General features: G+C 52.1%; 6 protein-coding genes across 6 annotated transcripts; 2 read left to right on the forward strand and 4 right to left on the reverse strand.

The window, feature by feature from the left end:
- Window positions 1-83: 83 nt before the first annotated feature.
- FIBRA_02090 (uncharacterized protein) lies at window positions 84-669 on the forward strand (the record flags this gene model as incomplete). Its single annotated transcript, XM_012323956.1, has 2 exons — window positions 84-358; window positions 426-669. 2 exons carry the CDS (start codon window positions 84-86, stop codon window positions 667-669), a joined length of 519 nt encoding a protein of 172 aa, XP_012179346.1.
- Window positions 670-1,142: 473 nt separating this feature from the next.
- Window positions 1,143-5,136, reverse strand: FIBRA_02091 (uncharacterized protein; the record flags this gene model as incomplete). The annotated part of the gene is made up of 6 exons (XM_012323957.1): window positions 1,143-1,462; window positions 1,533-3,040; window positions 3,094-3,172; window positions 3,228-3,747; window positions 3,807-4,564; window positions 4,620-5,136. The coding sequence occupies 6 exons, from the start codon at window positions 5,134-5,136 to the stop codon at window positions 1,143-1,145; spliced, it is 3,702 nt and encodes a 1,233-aa protein (XP_012179347.1).
- A 788-nt stretch (window positions 5,137-5,924) lies between these two features.
- FIBRA_02092 (uncharacterized protein) lies at window positions 5,925-8,514 on the reverse strand (the record flags this gene model as incomplete). Its single annotated transcript, XM_012323958.1, has 7 exons — window positions 5,925-6,545; window positions 6,671-7,084; window positions 7,161-7,486; window positions 7,555-7,952; window positions 8,013-8,329; window positions 8,390-8,437; window positions 8,485-8,514. The coding sequence occupies 7 exons, from the start codon at window positions 8,512-8,514 to the stop codon at window positions 5,925-5,927; spliced, it is 2,154 nt and encodes a 717-aa protein (XP_012179348.1).
- A 286-nt stretch (window positions 8,515-8,800) lies between these two features.
- FIBRA_02093 (uncharacterized protein) lies at window positions 8,801-10,283 on the forward strand (the record flags this gene model as incomplete). The annotated part of the gene is made up of 2 exons (XM_012323959.1): window positions 8,801-8,968; window positions 9,045-10,283. 2 exons carry the CDS (start codon window positions 8,801-8,803, stop codon window positions 10,281-10,283), a joined length of 1,407 nt encoding a protein of 468 aa, XP_012179349.1.
- A 2,071-nt stretch (window positions 10,284-12,354) lies between these two features.
- FIBRA_02094 (uncharacterized protein) lies at window positions 12,355-14,810 on the reverse strand (the record flags this gene model as incomplete). Its single annotated transcript, XM_012323960.1, has 11 exons — window positions 12,355-12,565; window positions 12,615-12,799; window positions 12,852-13,113; window positions 13,174-13,558; window positions 13,609-13,730; window positions 13,782-13,870; window positions 13,921-14,070; window positions 14,127-14,199; window positions 14,248-14,324; window positions 14,388-14,582; window positions 14,652-14,810. The coding sequence occupies 11 exons, from the start codon at window positions 14,808-14,810 to the stop codon at window positions 12,355-12,357; spliced, it is 1,908 nt and encodes a 635-aa protein (XP_012179350.1).
- Window positions 14,811-15,465: 655 nt separating this feature from the next.
- Window positions 15,466-17,046, reverse strand: FIBRA_02095 (uncharacterized protein; the record flags this gene model as incomplete). The annotated part of the gene is made up of 1 exon (XM_012323961.1): window positions 15,466-17,046. The coding sequence occupies one exon, from the start codon at window positions 17,044-17,046 to the stop codon at window positions 15,466-15,468; it is 1,581 nt and encodes a 526-aa protein (XP_012179351.1).
- Window positions 17,047-17,127: the final 81 nt, after the last annotated feature.

Below are 17,127 nucleotides of genomic sequence, written 5' to 3' on the forward strand. Positions count from 1 at the left end.
AACACACCCATCTATTAACGTGTCACCTCTAGCGATCCTGTCTTCTCATTACGCTGCACTACATCGATCAGATATGCGCCCGGATGCCGTTATTCACACTCTCCTCGCTGACCTGCCATCGCTTTGTGATCACATCCATTACAGTATCGAGCAAGGCGCTGTGCGATGCCTTCTCTACAAATACCCTCTATGCCAAAGTCGGTGGTATACCCGTCACGGAGCTGAACATGCTCGAGAGGGAGTTTCTTCGTATGATCGAGTGGCAGCTAACGGTTAGCATCTCATTTCCCTCATATATCCTCCGCGCCTGCCCCTGTGTCACATCGGAACTGAATATTTCCTTCGTCGTCCTTGGGCCGTACGTTTGCTCAGTGCACGCGCGAGATTCTGCAAGATTACTATGTCAACTTGGTTCGAACTCACAGCCTTGGCCAATTTTTTATTGGCGGGCCCGAATCTTCCAGCAGCATCTCTTCGGACAGCGATATGGATGGGGATGGCGGTACATCGCGCCCGACATCTCCAACGATTACAGTGGTCAGCCGCAACCGGGAGGCGTCCACTATTCTTATCGATACGGCGACGTTATCCCCTGAATCACCGCGCCCTCCTACGTTGGAACAGAACATGGCATTTGCGGACTTTCAGCAGTCGTTTCGAGGAGGCTGACAAGTGCCGGATCATAACTGTATCGCTAGCGGTTTCTTTCATCAATTACCTGCTCTGTAGTTGTTCGGTACAAGGGTACAAATTTTCGGGACCAACAGGGCCGCTATATTGGACTATCGCCAGCAAATGTATTTACGACGACAAGACTTCGTACAGACTGAACATCGCTGGATGTGAGATACGCTACGATATGGGTGTCATCTAAGCTCAGTAACTATTGTCCACGGATGTCAATTGCATGTGCGGCAGGAAGGTGAAATTGCGAATTACGTCAAGGAGCGATACATGAGTTGTGGTTGAGAATACCGAGGTGTGATGGGGTTTTCCAATAGCCTACAAACCGACTTCCGTGCTTCCTACAGTACAACGCGGGGCACCTTACTGCTTGCGTTTGGTCTGATCATCCAGGCATCGTGCATGCGAGCCTACCACGAGCAACCGGGTATATCCATGAGCCCAGCTTCGGACAATGCTCAACGTCTCAGAGCCGACAACATCTTCGCCAGGGCATTGATCTGTCCCTTCTGAACTTTCCGCGGAGAAGTATCATGATCAACTTCGTTGCTATCCCCATCGCGTTGGATGCGAGAAAGGTCCGTGGTACTGGTGGCAGCGTCCATCCTCTGCGCAACAGATTTCTGCTGAGGCCGTTCGCTGATGGTGTCGAGAGTCGAGTCCTTCGCCTTCGCCCCACGCCGTTTGCGAGTGGGCGGGGCGCCGTACAGGTAGTTATCTGGATCATGATTTAGCGGACGAGGCATTTGCGAAAGCTCCCAGGGTGTGCCCGCCATGACTGTCGGATCAAGGGGTTTGGTCAGCCTACAACATGCACTGACGACCAAAGAATAAATATAGACACTGACACTTGACGTTGGCTGGCATCCCAGCGGGTCTGTGCTCGACAGGATACTTCTTCGACATAGTTGACGTGTTCGTCCCATTACTGCGCCAACTGCCCGAAGAAAGACTTGTTGCGGCCGTAGACACGCTCCGCGAACTCCCGTTGCTGTACCTCGTGAAGGCCGAAGTAGATGTGCCCGCACTCGACATCGAGCTCCGCCAGTTCGATGAGGCGATGGAGCTTGCGCTAGATGCAAGGGGACGCCCGCTACGAGTGCTCGTGGGAGATATGCCGCGCTTGCTGGAAGGAGACACACCACGCTTGCTTACTGGCGAAACAGCACGCTGCGAGCCATGCGGGCCCCGACGCTCGCTGAGGTTGCTGTTCGTCGAGAACGCAGACGTCGAACCATTTGGCCCCCACGTACTGCTACCGTTGTTGCTTGCGCCGTAGAGTGAAGGCTGGGGACGCCGACCGCGGTTAGTCCATGAGCCCATAGTATCAAGTTCAGCTTGCGACGTAGAAGCCGCGGGCGGCGCGTTCAGGCTCATCAGCAAGCTTGTGACATTGCTTGCCGTGGACGACATAGGTTTGACATAACTGTTACCAGAGCCCAATTCTGACGGCGACTCTTCAACAGGAGACACCTTGCTGCCGTTGCTGCCCTTTCCGAAACTGAGTTTCCATTTTGACGACTTCTTGGTGATAGTTGGCGGAGCGACAACGGAAGCAGTAGAAGTAGAGGCAGCTGCGGATGCATAAGCCGGCGTGGGGGAAAGCGTGGGGACAGGAACATATGGAATGACAGGAGATGGTTTGTCGATCGGAGTCTGCAAACCAGTCGAAAAGTGTTGCGAATTGCGGGAAGTGCGGCTGATCTCCCGTGCCAGCGCCTGCGAGGCTTCAGCCAATGTCGCCAAGGTACCATCCTGAACCGAAGAGGGGGGGGAAGAAGGATGGTTGCCCTTGCCTTTTCTCGTACCACGTTTGCGACGCCTGTGGGTGGAAGCAGAACGAGACCCAGGCTCCTGATCAATCTCTCCATCCTGTTCCTGTTCCTCGTTCTCATAGTCAGTGACGGTGGATAACATGGAAACTTCCGCCTCAACCTCGTAGGCAGGGCCGAGAGAGGGTGCGCGGGACATGGACCGTGACGCGCGCTGAGAGACGGCAATGTCGTTAGGGGTGACACACCGAAGAGATGGACGGCGAGAATGAGGAATAGAGGCAAGATGATGGCCTTGAACGGAAGAAATGGAGACAGTGCGTGTATGGCGAGCGACTGACGGACCCCCAAGGAGTGTAGGGAGGTCCTTGATCCATGCACCGAAGGCGCGGGCGCCAATACGCTGTGAGTCGTCCTTATGATTATCGAGGATACAGAAGACGTTCTTCGCCAGGAACTCAGCAACGGGAAGTGTCATTCCAGTAAAGCGTGTCATGAAGAAGTTGACGGGTTGGTGACAATACGCATCGAAGGACGTGCAAACGCCTTGTGATGCATCGGTCCAAGGGTTATAATGATACAACCTGTAAATAGATTAATCAGAACAGGTAGAAGCATGGTTATATGCGCGCCCTACATATTGATAAGCACGATACCAAGTGACCAGACATCGGCAGCACGAGGAGAATAAGTAGGGTGTAGATTATTTCGGCATTCTTCCAACCATACGTCAGCCCTAGCCAATCCGCAGCGCAATTAATTTGAACGCACCGAAACTCATGTAAGGAGCGCTGCCGCAATCCATGTCGGCTGAATCCGTATCGGTGGTAGATAATCCAAAATCGGTGAGTTTGACAACCACCTTCCGCTCGCGTCGTCCATCTGACAAAGTGGACCATCCATCTGTCACAATGAAATTTTCTGGCTTGATGTCACGGTGGAAAATGGAATGGTCGTGGCACGTGGCAACCGCCTCGCACATCTGCAAGAACATCGAAGAGATAAGACGAAGGCGAGTGCGAGAGAGCAGCTGGGAAGGTGCTAGTGACGCAAGAAGGCTCGGCGTCGATGGTGTTCTCGAGCTGCAGCTCGACTCTGAGGGCGGAGTCGTGGAAAATTCTTCTGACAGTGCAGGATCGACATCGTAGTGATCTCTATCCTGTTCCAAGAAGTAAAACAAATCTTCACCGGGAACAAACTCGAGGAGAAGAAGTAAAAACGAGGGAGTCTCGAGCGTGCGGTGGAGAGTAACGATGTTGGGGTGAGCGGGAAGCGACTGGTGGATTGTAGCCTACATCAAGGGTAGGTCAGACATTAAAACACGCATATATCGAGTAGAGACTACCGTACCTCGAACAACTGGGCCGATAGAGCATCCTCATCAAGGTTAGCTTTAGATAACAGCTTGACAGCATATTCGCGACCATATACCGGGGATCTGTGGCCGAAGTAACTATCATCGAGTTCCATACGCCCAGCGACTGCGGCACCATGACCATCATCCGATGAAGGAGAGGCCGTGCGAGACAGTACCTCACGCACAAGGTACACAACCGCGTAACTTCCAGTGCCGAGCCTACGAACAACCTCGAACTCTTTCGCCGGTTCATCATCGTCGACCCGCGGCTCCGATGAGCTAATGGGAACCCGAATAATCATCTCGCCTTGCAGGGTAAGACCCTCACCAACAAGATCCCCTTGTGCAAGAACATCCATAGCGACGGACGCAATGGATGATGACTTGCTCGACTTGTCGTCGACACAAGGCAGGCTGGGAGACAGGCTGGACTTGAACGGGTGAGGAGAGCGAGGGATCGGACTGGGTAACTCCCTAGGCGAAGAAGCCAGAGGAGAACGAGGAGAACGAGGGATTTGCTTGGATACTAGGAACGGAGTGGACGGAGCAGTCGAAGAGGGAGACGAAGTAGAGGAAAAGGTGGTGGAGATGGGAAGCGGGACGACATGAAGGGAAGTGGGGGATGCGGATTTGTCGTTAACGTACACAGCACGCTTATGGCTCAGAGACCCATTCTGGAAGTCATCACTGGTTTCCCTGCGGACCAAGGGCGTGCGCTTTGACGAGGTGACAGACAACGGCGGAAGCTGAACTGGGTACTGCAACATGAGCAAAGGAGAATGAGCAGCCAGGATGGTCTGTTCTACACTCCGTTCTCAAGAAGAAGAGAATGGGCGAGATGGGGAGACCGACTTGGACACTATGATGCTCGTGCGAGGAACATGCAGGTGGGGAGCAGTGCGTCTTCTCTAAATACGGGCGACGGGAGAGTCCGGTGGGCTGCAGGCGGGCGGGACGACGGCCTGCAACGTCGAAGAGACCTGGGGAGACCGATAGCAGGCAGGTGGCAGCAAAAGGTAAAGCTGAGGAAGAGCGGGGATTGAAAAGGGACGCGGGGATGGAGGCTGTGAGTGAGGAGACTGGGGATTGGAGGAAAGAGGAGACTGACCAAACCAAATACCTGAGCGGCGACCGCGTGCGACGTGGACGAGTGGGGGGGCGGGGAGGGGGAAGAGGAGAGGGGAAGGACGCGAAGGAGGAGGGAGATATTGAGATTGTAGCAGCACATGGTTTCGTGCTTCGCAGCACCACGCGCGTGTGTTCGCCGGATATGCCCACAATGGCGATGGCGCGGCCACTGGCAGATGTCACGCAGCGTGACATCATCGTGACAGTTCCCTCACAGCCTTGCAGCGGCCATCGCCCTCGCCCTCGCGGCCGTCGTGCACTCGCTCGCGGGGGTTTCAATCTCATCACGGCCAATTCCAATCCCTCAGCCCTGTAGCAGGCAGTGGAAACAGCTGTCTATCGGATTGTTACTCCCTGCGTCGCCATCCGCAGGCCCAGTCCCCACATGCACATGCACATGCCCGGCCCATGTGCACCCCATCCTCGGCACCTCTCGGCGCTTCGTCTCTGATACACCCGTCGACACGCCTTCCCCTTCGTTATGTACTGTACGTGGCACATGCTGCTCGAGGCCCAGCGTCTTCCGTGCACCATTCAACCTAATTATATTTCGCGGCGACATCCTTCCCCCACCACCATCTTCCAGACGCACGTTCGCACAATGCCATGGCGTCGTGCGATCTTCACCGCAGTAACAGTATAATGAGCCTCCGGATCTCTGGGTCCCCCATGCTATCTGCCTTTTTCTCGCCGGGCGACCACACCTCACGACACCACATGCCGAGCTCGGGGCCGAGCACGCAGGGTTGTGCATGTGTATCACCCGTCCGCAAAATCACCTCCCTCAGGGGAGCCCCTGAGCCAAGACATTGAGCGGCGCGGTCGCTCGACACAGCTGCCAGACTCAGTATCGTCACCAAGTTTTGCAAATGCTCTCTGCCCATACAATTGCCTCTGTTGGGTTCCGATAAGAGCAGTTAGAGCAAGTAGAATACCAAGAGACCAGGCCGCCGGCTTACTGCAAAAAGCCATACGAAATGCTATCACGCGTCAGATTCTGCCGCGGCATCGTCCATATTTTTCTTCCATCGCCGCTCCACCTCCCTTGCATCCTCCGGAGGCAGCCAGCTTCGCGCTCCCATCACCACATCTTTGCTTGCTTTACCCTTCCCATGATCGAGCAACCACTTGGCCCAGGCAAACGTGGCACTCACTCCATCCTTTCCTCTCCACAATACGAATACCTTCTCCAAGACTCTCCCGCTATCGTCTTGCCCCGCCCACCTGATCGTCTTGTCCGCAGCTTCTGCTTCCTGGGCAAACACCTCTTGCCATACCCTAGCAGTTGGTAGATAAGCTACCCCAATGTGATGAACCCGAGCAGCGCGCGCATCTGTCAGCGCGTGAGACAGCCTTGGTCTTGTTGCAGATTCAAGCCATGGTGATCGCACCATCCTCGGATTCTCTCTCTGCTTCCCTGCCCCAGCTACCTCGTCCGCTTCCATTCTCTCCCGGGTTCCAGACGTCGCGCTGGCTTTTGTCGACGTTTTTGCCACGTCCGCTTCGAGTCCGAGTCTGGCCAGCAGTTCCGCGTGTGTACTCGCCGCGTACCGCATCAGTAACGCCTCATGCACCGTGCCCCATGCTGTTGCGTCCCTGATACGCTTGCAGTCTGTCAGGAGCCGCTACATCACCGCGCCGCATGCAAATAGATAGATCCGGGTAGAACCGATATGAACCATCAGGCGTCAATGATATTCTAAAGGTTAAATGCCGCTAGCGTACGCACCTCTAGAAGTTGCACCCGCATCGCCGTGGGCTCGTCATTGCACTCGCTTTGGTCAATCTCGCTGGCGTGCGTATGATCAAGCCCCCATAGCCAAACGCGTTCAATGTCATCGCCCTCGACCGCATCGCGAGCTTCGCTCCATGCGTTCTGCACGGCTTCTGATGTTGCGAACCGCTTCTCCGCTTCAAGCCGTGCAAGCCATACTTTCGCAGACGTGCGCGCTTTGTCTTTGCTCGTATACTTTCGAGCTAGTCGGAGCACTTTCTCGGGTGTGTCGGACGCAGGTGGCAGGTGTGTGTGGAGTGCGCCTTGATAAGAAACGAGAAGCATGATGTTTGCGGCCAAGAGCGATGGCGAAGGCGAGGCAGATTTCCTCTGAGTAAGCAGCTGTAGGGACGTAATAAGGTACCCTTTCTGTATGTGCGCATATGCGATGGGCGTGGAGGAAATCATGAATGCACAGTTAAGCGAAATGTGTTAAGGGACGCACCAAGTCATTATCGATATCTCTCTGGCACCATTCCTCGACAAATCGCGCATACACGCCTGAAAGACGCTCATCTGCCTCACTATTGTCACGAAGCGCATTAGCGAGCTGCTCGTTGGCGTGCGTGAGGGCCTCCACGAGATCTCTACCCTCAAGGTCTAGGGTCAACGATTTGGTCGCCGCCAGCTTGATAGCCGCAGGATCCGATGGGAGGGTGACCTGTAGAAGAGAAAAAAGATGGCTGACTAAATTTTCGCGCAACGAGGGTGGGCAAGGGTATGTTGCTAGTAAGTCGCGTATTGAAGTGAAGAGTTCGATCTTGGGCTGGGCTAAGCATCGTTAGCGATCAAGCTTGTCAGATAAAATGAAACGTTAAGCTCTTGGAGGATAGACAGACCTTTTACAGCACTGGAAATCACGGACTTCACGATGAAGCCCTCCATAATATCTTTCCTGGCCGCCTCGCTTTCGTCATATTCGTCGGCATCAAATTGCGTCTTCTCTACACCTTCATTATCCACGGTTTCATTTCTATGGTCGCTCATTTCTGTATCAGCGGTCTTCTCTTTCTGTTTGGCTTCTTCGCCAATGCCCAGGACTTCCCAGCGTCTCCTCAGGCTCTCCACGAATCCTAGCTCCATTTTCACGTACTCCTTCCACATCTCGACGCTATCGGTATTCAGCCGAATGCCACGCTGCAGCAATGCGCGCGCGGCTGATGGGGATAGATGCTCTAGCTCATGCGATGCGGCTAAGATGTACAACGCAGGCACATTCGGATGCAGTTGTAGAGCACTGAGTGCGATAGGCCGCTAAACGTCGTAATCATTTGCGTGAAGTGTCAATATGACTTACCGCGCGGTGATCCGTCCAACAAGCGTGCGCGCGCCTTCCTTCTTCGCCACCTGGATGTATTGTATCCATAATCCAACATCACTTTTGAACTTCTTGAGTGCGCGTTCGAAGATGTGAAATTGTCTGCGAACAAGAGCGTAGTCCGAGATTGAAGGCGGCCGCTTGTCATGCTTGAGCCGTTCAACACGCTTCCGGCGAAGTGCTTCTAGTCCCATCTCGTATGCAGCGTAGCGCAGGAAATCACCTTTCTTTGGGGCACGACGGACGAGAGCGGTTTCGAATGCGGTACGCTTCTGCACGATGTGTTTCACTTCTTTCTGCGATCGTGCACACAATAAAATAACCGCATGTTGTTTCAAAAATCACGCAAGACGTACTTGAGTGAAAAGGCCTTTTTCAACGAGGTCCTTGAGCTCAGCGAGCATCTACCAAACGTAAGGACGACCACCTGAGTCCCAAGGAAAAGACATACCTGCTCCTGCTGAAACTGTACCCTCTCCATTACAGCCTTCCTTTAGTAAAATAGTACGTCTAATATAGGATGACGGTCGCAGCCAGATCTGCACCAAAAGCTGGCGCGTCTTGTCGAATCCAATTCCAGGGTGCGACACAGGCAGAACTTGAATCGAGGACTCGTGAGCGCCGACTACGGTCATGTGATAATATTCCATGTATGGGAATGGCCGACGTTTCCGAGCGCTGGAGGATAATCGATCTGGACTTCGGGCGGAGCATCAATCGTTACAAGGAGCTCGCCACGGTTGCTGCAGTTCGACCGCTCTTCCACCATGCCCAACCGAGGACATCGTTCAGCAGGCGGCGTGACTCGCACACACGCGCGCACAAATTCGGGCGGGTCCTCGAAATTAGGTCTTAACCTTCAACTTACCCAGAAGGATGTGCCGCCTCCAAGACTTCCTGACAAATCCAAGAAGAACGCTCATATCCATCACGAGGTGATTGCTTTTCTTGCGTTAGTCTGGTCGGTACAGCTTGCTCACGACCGCTCTCGTCGTTGGGATACGCTTATAGCCGACCGCCCGCAGTTCTGCCCAAATCTCGCGAACAGGGAGCAGCCATCGCATTCCTTCACGAGAACATGTCCAGCCAGCACTACTACGACGTGCACCACCACCACTCACTGCTGGTCGTCCTCCGAATGGCAGGCAGAAGGTAGACTTCAGGATATCAAGCCCGTCAGAGGGAGATGAAGAAGATGAATGGGTGTCGAGCGAGAGTGGAGCCGCCACTCCCAACACTGCCAGCGCAGATTCCGATACCGAGGAAGCCAGAACACCCGTTGAGCCGACCAAACCATCGCTTCCACCCTTGAGCCCTCACGTCAACGGATTTCTTAAAGAAGACGTTGAGACACCGAAGGCAGAGATGCCGCCCTTACCCCGCGCTGATACTTTCATTCCCTCCCAACCTTCGTCTCCCGCCCCTGCTCCCCGCGATCATTCACAGCATCCATTATCACGAACGTCAATTCATCCACAGCAGTCAGAGTGCAATGATCAGCGTTTTCCTCAAACAGAGCGGATGTCCGAGCAGTCCGTGCCCCCGTTCACTAAAGCACGGTCTGAGACACATTCCCCGTCTCGCAGTTCCTCGCCTCCCAAACGCCAGTCAATGACAAGGCCTCCCTCAACACACTCCGTAGCGAGCAGATTCGACTTACCACTCCTGCGACCACATCCGCTTATTCGGGGACATTCGTACGGCTCCGGCGCTTTCACGGCAACACCCGCGCCGCTGGCACCGTTGACCATGGTTTCGTCAGATGCTGCACAGGCTCAGATGTCTACCGCATCGTCACCTTCCAGCTTGCGGGCGGGCTCGCCCAGCAGCATTAAGACTGCCTCAGCGTCTCCAAATCAATCTTCGCCTTCATCATCTCAGGCTCACAGACAGCTACGGAGGACATCGACTTCCTCGGTTCGTTCTACTGCCACGGTACCTGTACAGTCGTCGGCCAGCCAGGCGCAACTTAACAGATCGACCCACGATCGACAACGCACTCTGTCTACGATCTCCTCAAACTCGTCTTTTGCAGCATTATCCAATGCCCTTCGCTCTACACCGTCACCCCCGCGTACCCCAGTCCAATTCACGTCACATTTCTCCCCAGTTGAGCAAAGCGCCGGTCTTGAGGCGGTGCATCCGCTCTTACCCCCTCCGTATCTCAGCGCTCATATCACAGTGCTGGCGTATCGCAATCCTATCGCAGAATCGTATGACCGAGTCATTCGCGCTAAGCAAGCTCGATAATCCGAGCAGCGATCATACTGGGGTGCGTGTTGGTTTGGGGGTGCGTGTGCAGGTATTGTTGTTGGTGTTGTCGGTGTTTACGACATTCATTTTGTTTACTTTGGTCATCCGCAGCTGTTTGTGTATAATTTACCGCCGTCTAGTAGCGAACATTCCAAGTACTGCAGCACGTTTTGCTCCATGCTTTTGTATTCCATAGATTCTCCTTCAAGGACGCATGCGCATGACTATCTTAACACGTCAATTTGTGGTCGCGCACATCAAGCATCTCTTTCTCTCAACACTCACTACACAAGTCCGTCTACGGCATTCCTCAAGATCATTGCAAATGCCCAGTACAGATTCTCATGGTTGTCCGGCAATGTCACCATCTTTCCGACTACATCGGTGGTATGTTGTCATCTCAACTTTCAGAAAGACGCCATTCCATTTAGATGTATTACAACACGTACCCTTATCAGCTGCAGAGCCGATGCCTTGATGCACTACGCCCTGATTGCATATGCTCACATGTCCCTCAAGACTCCCTCATTGATACACCGGCGACTCCCTCGAGTTACCACATCGCCGGCTTCTATAAACTAGCCCAGCCTCGTGTGAGATTGCAGTCCGTCTTATCTGTCACGCTGCTTCCCAGAACATGCTAGATGTTACTTACAGCTTCTCTGCGGGGCATTCCTCCGCGACCGCTGCTAGCCTGAAGTGCAAGTGTTATTGCGAGTATCATACCTGATATACGAGATCTAGCCCGACTGTCATTAATTCCGACTGTTAGTAAGAAGTGGGAGTATGCATCCTTAAACTGGAATCGCTGCCGATATTCCGATTCCGCTGCAAGCTGGTGGTCGAGATTGTGGGCCGCGGGATAGGCAGTCACTAAGACGTTCAAAAAAATCTTCAAAGCCTTCGGGAAATGACAGTTGGTACAGAGATTTACGAAGTTGAAAGTTTACAACTCCACTACTTCCTACTTCGTATCTCGAAGCCGGGCACGGGTGAGTATTTGGATCATCATCAACACACTCATCAGAATACGACAATGCCCATAAGTAGATGGTCTCGTGGAACAATCAGCCATCACGACAAGTGCAGATCTCGTGGCTTTTAAAGCCTTCTACGCGGTACGTATACTACGTTCGTTCTCTCATCGTGAGTAGCATATTGTGCACTTCAATCCAGATTATGCGATGGTTCTCTACTACAGCAAGGCCAGGCATTATACCCGGTGTGATTCATTTCTTCGCGCGTGCCCACACTTATTTACTGATTCCAGTTGCTTTTACAGCGCTGGAAAAAACAAAGAAATGACCGTGTCCCCAGTGGGGGAAAATCCCTTTTTCCAGAGAGGAAAGGCTTATTTGGAGTTGACGGCTTTCACATGTCTTTCGAATGCCTTTCTCTTGCAAGCAAATGGTAATTTCTTTATTGTGGAAGCGGGTTGTCAGATGAATGTCACTGGAAAACCATAAGGTTTGTGTATTCTAGCTCTGTTGCTGTAATTGATAACTGTGCAGACAGTGTAGAGATCCATTTTGCAAGACCTCAACCACGTGCATGAAAAAATGTATACGTCTTGCATTCAGATAGGTCCGATCCTTCCATCGAGACGATCACGGCACTTCTACTTTATACCCTTTCCACGAGGGACCACCGCAGTGATAGACTGAGATTATGCAGTCAGTTTATTTGTCTGACCTCAGGGTATTCTCTAAACCTAGGGCACAAGTCGACAGGGCGACTTTGCGATGCCTAGTGGCTGATCTACGATCGATGTAGGACGTATATGAATCATACTTCTGACATCCATCAGTGAAGGGTTCAAGTGTTGTCTGAAGAGTTATGCACAATTACTACTGAACACGAATCCGGAACCAGAACTGTCCAATGGCTGGCTTATGTTCGAAGGAAGTACAGTTGTTGAAGTAATAGCTATCGATTACCATAACCATTATAGCTTTAGTAATCACCCTGGGCAACGAATTATAGACTGAGTAAGGACCAAAACACACCGCGAATACCCGACTGTTCCTACTTCGCAAGCCTGTCGAAACGCAGCTTTTCTGGGCTGACGTCAAAAGTCGTCGGAATCGTAACCGAGCCACCCAAATCCAAACCCAAGATCGATCCCCAACTCCCAGTCCGACAACCCATCATCGGAATCATGGAGGTATTCATGAATATAATCTTCCATGAAATCCATCCGATTTGAAGGGAGATAACCGTCCGCATCGGGATGAAGGTACATGTCGCCATTCTCGACGTTCGGATTTTCCACGGAATGGCTATGCGATCATAAGGCAAGGAGCTTGACGATAAGCCCATTTAACTCACGAGGAACGTAAATGATCCTTGATTCGGTACATGGCATGTAGCCGACCAGCGTCTTTCGCGCACAACGAACAGCACCACATGTCAGCTCCCTCGTCGGCTGTGGACTGATTTGCTTTATGCCGCTGAATCTCATCCTCGCTGGGCTGCTCCCATGAGAGACCACAGATCCTACTCTTGCAAAGTATCTAGATGAATGTAAGCATATCACGATTCATAAAACGAGCCATGGAAATCTACCGCTTCATCCCAGGTCATAATCTGTGCCTTGGCACTATAGATAATCTTGGCAGCGAGGTACACATCTCGATCATCCATCTCTTGTCTCGTGGAGCGACTGGGATCCCCTCCAAAGGTGCGCACGATCTCCCGGATGTCGTCTATTGATGTCGGGACAGAGAGGTGACGAGTGGACCACTTCTGACAGCCTGCCACACTGGAGAGCGCCTGGTCATACGGAGTATCCCCTGGATTCATGAGGTATACACGAGAATGGAGGCAACTGTGGGCAATCACATTAGGATAGCGAAACAATTTCCTGCATCGAGTGCAATAAAAATACGCAATGGCTAGATCGAGCGGATCGATGTCAGGGGGGCTAGTGATGTGTTCTTGCAAGAGTCCTGTCAATTCAGCTTTTACTTGTGCCTGCCAGCGCTCAATCATGGTGGGCAATAGGTCGCGCAGTGCATCCTGACTTGCTTGACCAAGCTCTACATCGTCGGAACCAGTTACGATGGCCCTAGTCTCTGGCATGTGAGCGAGATCGACCGCAGGTGGCCGTAACTCGGTTTGTCTCGTCCTGCGAGGGTTGACATAATGACTAGAAATCAAAGCAAAAACAGTATCGAGTCGCCGCTTGAGTAAGGTCTTATATTCTTCAGCCAGACGTTGATTTTTGATATCCTGCATAAGGTCAACCATATCCTGTCGGATATTTTGCCATACTGTCGAACAATGGGTGAATTAAAAGTCTCACGAAACACAAAATTCTTACTGCGAGTAGTCAACTTCTTGGCCTGCCGAACGTGCGCATTCGAGCTCAATGCGTGATACTGTCGCGGGGCTATTATGTCGAGTTCCTCTCCCCATCCCGACTCGCGCAATCTCGTAATGACACTGATATGACGTCGATATCAATTCGATATACATCCATACCACACGACTTACTCTCGCAAGCGCTCCGTTTTCATTTCCTCCAACTCCTGTTGTCGTGAGTGAGCTTTCTTCTGTCCCCACACATAGCATGACGATGCATGCTGGTGGGGTGTATCAGCGAGTGGGCGACGAATGGATATGATTAACGAACTTCAGCTACCTCTTTCACCCTTGCTTTTTGCTCTTCCACAAAGCTCTGACCGGCGGCCTCGTTGCTTTTGACAGCGTCCCAGTTTTTCACGAGCTCGAGAACCTGAGGTTTGTGGAAGAGCCTGGTGCATCGCCGATCCCACAGGTCAACCTAGGCAGTTCATCAGTGACCTTACTAAAGGTTCACGTTCTGCAACTAGAGCATACATGATTCAACAAGGAGAACACCATGGTATCCCCCATCTTCGTATATAAATCACCAGAGCGGTCGGTCATGGTTCTAAACGAACGTCAGTGATCGGGTAGCAGGATTCAAATGATCACTCACAGCGATTGCTTACAGGCATTGCAGTACCGAACTGAAAACTCCCATAGCACCGTCTGAATATTAGGTTTGAGGCAATTCTGATGCAAAGCAAAAAATCTAAGACACGAGTGACACGACGAAAGAACTCTTTTAGGACCCACATGGCAGTAGGGGGAGAAGGCAAGGTTAGCGTAAGCCGGCTCGCTTAAGTATGAAGGGCAATCAGGGAGACCCTCGAAATTGTCGCGAGACGCTTTCCAAAGAAAAGCCGACGTGCGACTCATGAGCATTCCACGGAAGGCCTTGTTGGTCCTGGCGAGATGGAGTAGATCTCGCGGTCGCAGATGGTTGAAGATCTGCAATAATATATATATGTATAAATAGATAAAAACGGGTAAGATGACAGGTAGATTTCAGACACTAACTTCTAATAGTATATCGAGGGGCATGTTGGGCATGTCTTGTAGACTGCCTCGCTTTCCGCGAACGGGTCGACGCGCAGTCTTGGGTGGCCCGGCTTCTTTACCCATCGCACCAGCGTCGGCAACAAAATCTGGCTTTACCTTCAATTTCTTCCGAGACATTATTCTAACAGTGAATGTTCGAGGGTGGGCGACGAGATGGTAAGAAAGAAAGGGACTTGGAGTCTCGGTCGGCACTCGTGCGACTCGGGAACAGCCGATTCACCTGCGACGCTGCTGTGGCTGATCGCTAGTAAGTACTATCGTCCTCTATCGAGTCTGTGGATATTGTAGACAAATTATACCGTGGGAAATTGACGAAGTTCGGCGGTCGAACATGCGTCGGAGACTGGCCGCGAGAGATCGCATTTTCCTGCAATGTTCGAAGAGCGATCACTCGGCGGGACTTTACATGCAAAAACATGGCAAATGGACCAATCAGAGGCTAGCGATCTGCCATATTCGGTACCCACTGCCCGAACGTGATATCTAATGTTCGAGCTCAGAAAATCGAGTGAAAATGCGATCTCTTTTGGCGCATGTCCTGTACATGCTCGAAGGCCGGACACCGCGTTTTGCCCACGGTGTCATATGTCCTGCAAGTTATCGCACGTATTCATCCAGCCTCTATAGGATTTAAATATTCTCCAATATCCAGCTAGAGGTTCTTTTTTTATTTTATTTTATTTATTATTATTATTTTTTTTATTCCAGGGTTTATACTCCATACCATAGGGTACATGCAGAGTGTAAAGAAACTGTCAAAGCGGGGCGGTAATCACCCCGAATCGTTCCCCTCACTCTCGAACAAACTGAGGGGTGATACTGTTTGTGATGGTCTCACGTCTGTAGGGCTTGCTTGCTCGAGAACGAGATAGTCGGCCATCTGTGTGTCCGCGATGAACGCGGGTGGGGGATATGCCGGGGCTTGGGTCCTCCATGCCTCGATCAATCGAGATGCTGTAACATCAGCATTGAACTCCTTAACAAAGAAGACGTAATCCTTGGAATCGGGGTGAACGTCTGCGGGGTCCATGTTAATCCTCGCACAAAAGGCCGCAAACACAGATTTCCGCATTACGGTGTGACTGTATAAGAGGGCATTGGCGATCGAATAATGATCGCCCTCCTCCCGGTCGGTGGCAGCCTGAGCGAGGATTTCCGCCCACTCAAACGTTGCCACCATAGGGTTGAGGCGCAGGAAGATGAGAACGTCATCCTCTGTCCATCCTCGTTGACGACGCACCTGCGCCTGGCGCAGGTTGTCGGGTGCATAATTCTGCACGATGCCCTGTTTTGGCCTGATCCACATGGGACAGTCAAACAAGGTGTGGTCCCTATCGTCCAGGGTCCCTGAACACGGGCAATTATGGGGTCCAGGGATATGATACTCCTCCCTGTATGAACCGCAAGGGAAATGATTACTCAACACCCTAGCAGCTCGTGCCATGCCTTGGTTGTTCTTACCCAGGTATCGCATTGGGTATGCCCTAGTAGACAAATGTGAGAGGGGATTGTGGTTCTTGAGGATCCACATGTTCCTCCCTCTATATTTGTAGGATGAATAATATTTTGCCCACTTGATCTTCGCTCTGGTCAGACAGTCCGCCATTGCTCGTGCTTGGGAGACAAATTCTGGCTGCTCATATTCGAGAGCCGATTTGGCTAGTTCATCAACAAACTCGTTGGGTGGAACATCCTTGTGAGATGGCACCCAAAGCAAGGAGATATGATGTTGTTCACTCCGTTGGAGAAACTTCATCACCTTTTCCGCCGCAAGTATAGACACCAGTTGACTGGGGCCCATCTCACAGTTGAGGATCTTGGATAACGCTCCCGCATTATCAACACATAGCACCAAATGAGTGCAGTTTTGAGGTGCATCGTGGAGGGCACTGTGAATGCCTCTAGCCAATGCCATCATTTCAGCATCAAAGATTGTGCAGCGCCCTGCACCAAACTTCCCACTGTTAAGGTAGTTGTGTCCTGACATAGTGAGCCAGGCACACCCTGATCTTGATCCATCCGGAAGGAGGGACCCGTCGGTGAAGAGATAACAAGAGTTCTCATCTCGAACCACTTGTCGGAAGATAGGCACCCAGGTAGTCTGGAACCATTCCTCAAATTCAGCCGATCCTTTAGCTGGGTGTGATCCCGGCTTTAGGAAGTGTTCAGTGATGCGATCAGGGAATTTGTCCCTGATTCGCCTGCCTGGTTCGGCGATCAGATGTAATGGTGCAAAATCCTCCGATGATCGCCGCCCCAACCTGTCAATGACATGAGACGGGGTGATCGTTTTGCGCCTACCCTTCCGCCCACCTTCCCTTTGAAATGGGAAGGGGGCAATCAGGTTGTGCATGTTGACATTCCAATAGTTAGATAAGATCACTCTATTGGCATGTCCTTCGTGTAGGGTTCTAGCCCGGAGGCACGACCTCTC

This window comes from Fibroporia radiculosa, assembly GCF_000313525.1.
Source record: "Fibroporia radiculosa TFFH 294 genomic supercontigs, scaffold1084, whole genome shotgun sequence".
NCBI classification, from domain to species: domain Eukaryota; kingdom Fungi; phylum Basidiomycota; class Agaricomycetes; order Polyporales; family Fibroporiaceae; genus Fibroporia; species Fibroporia radiculosa.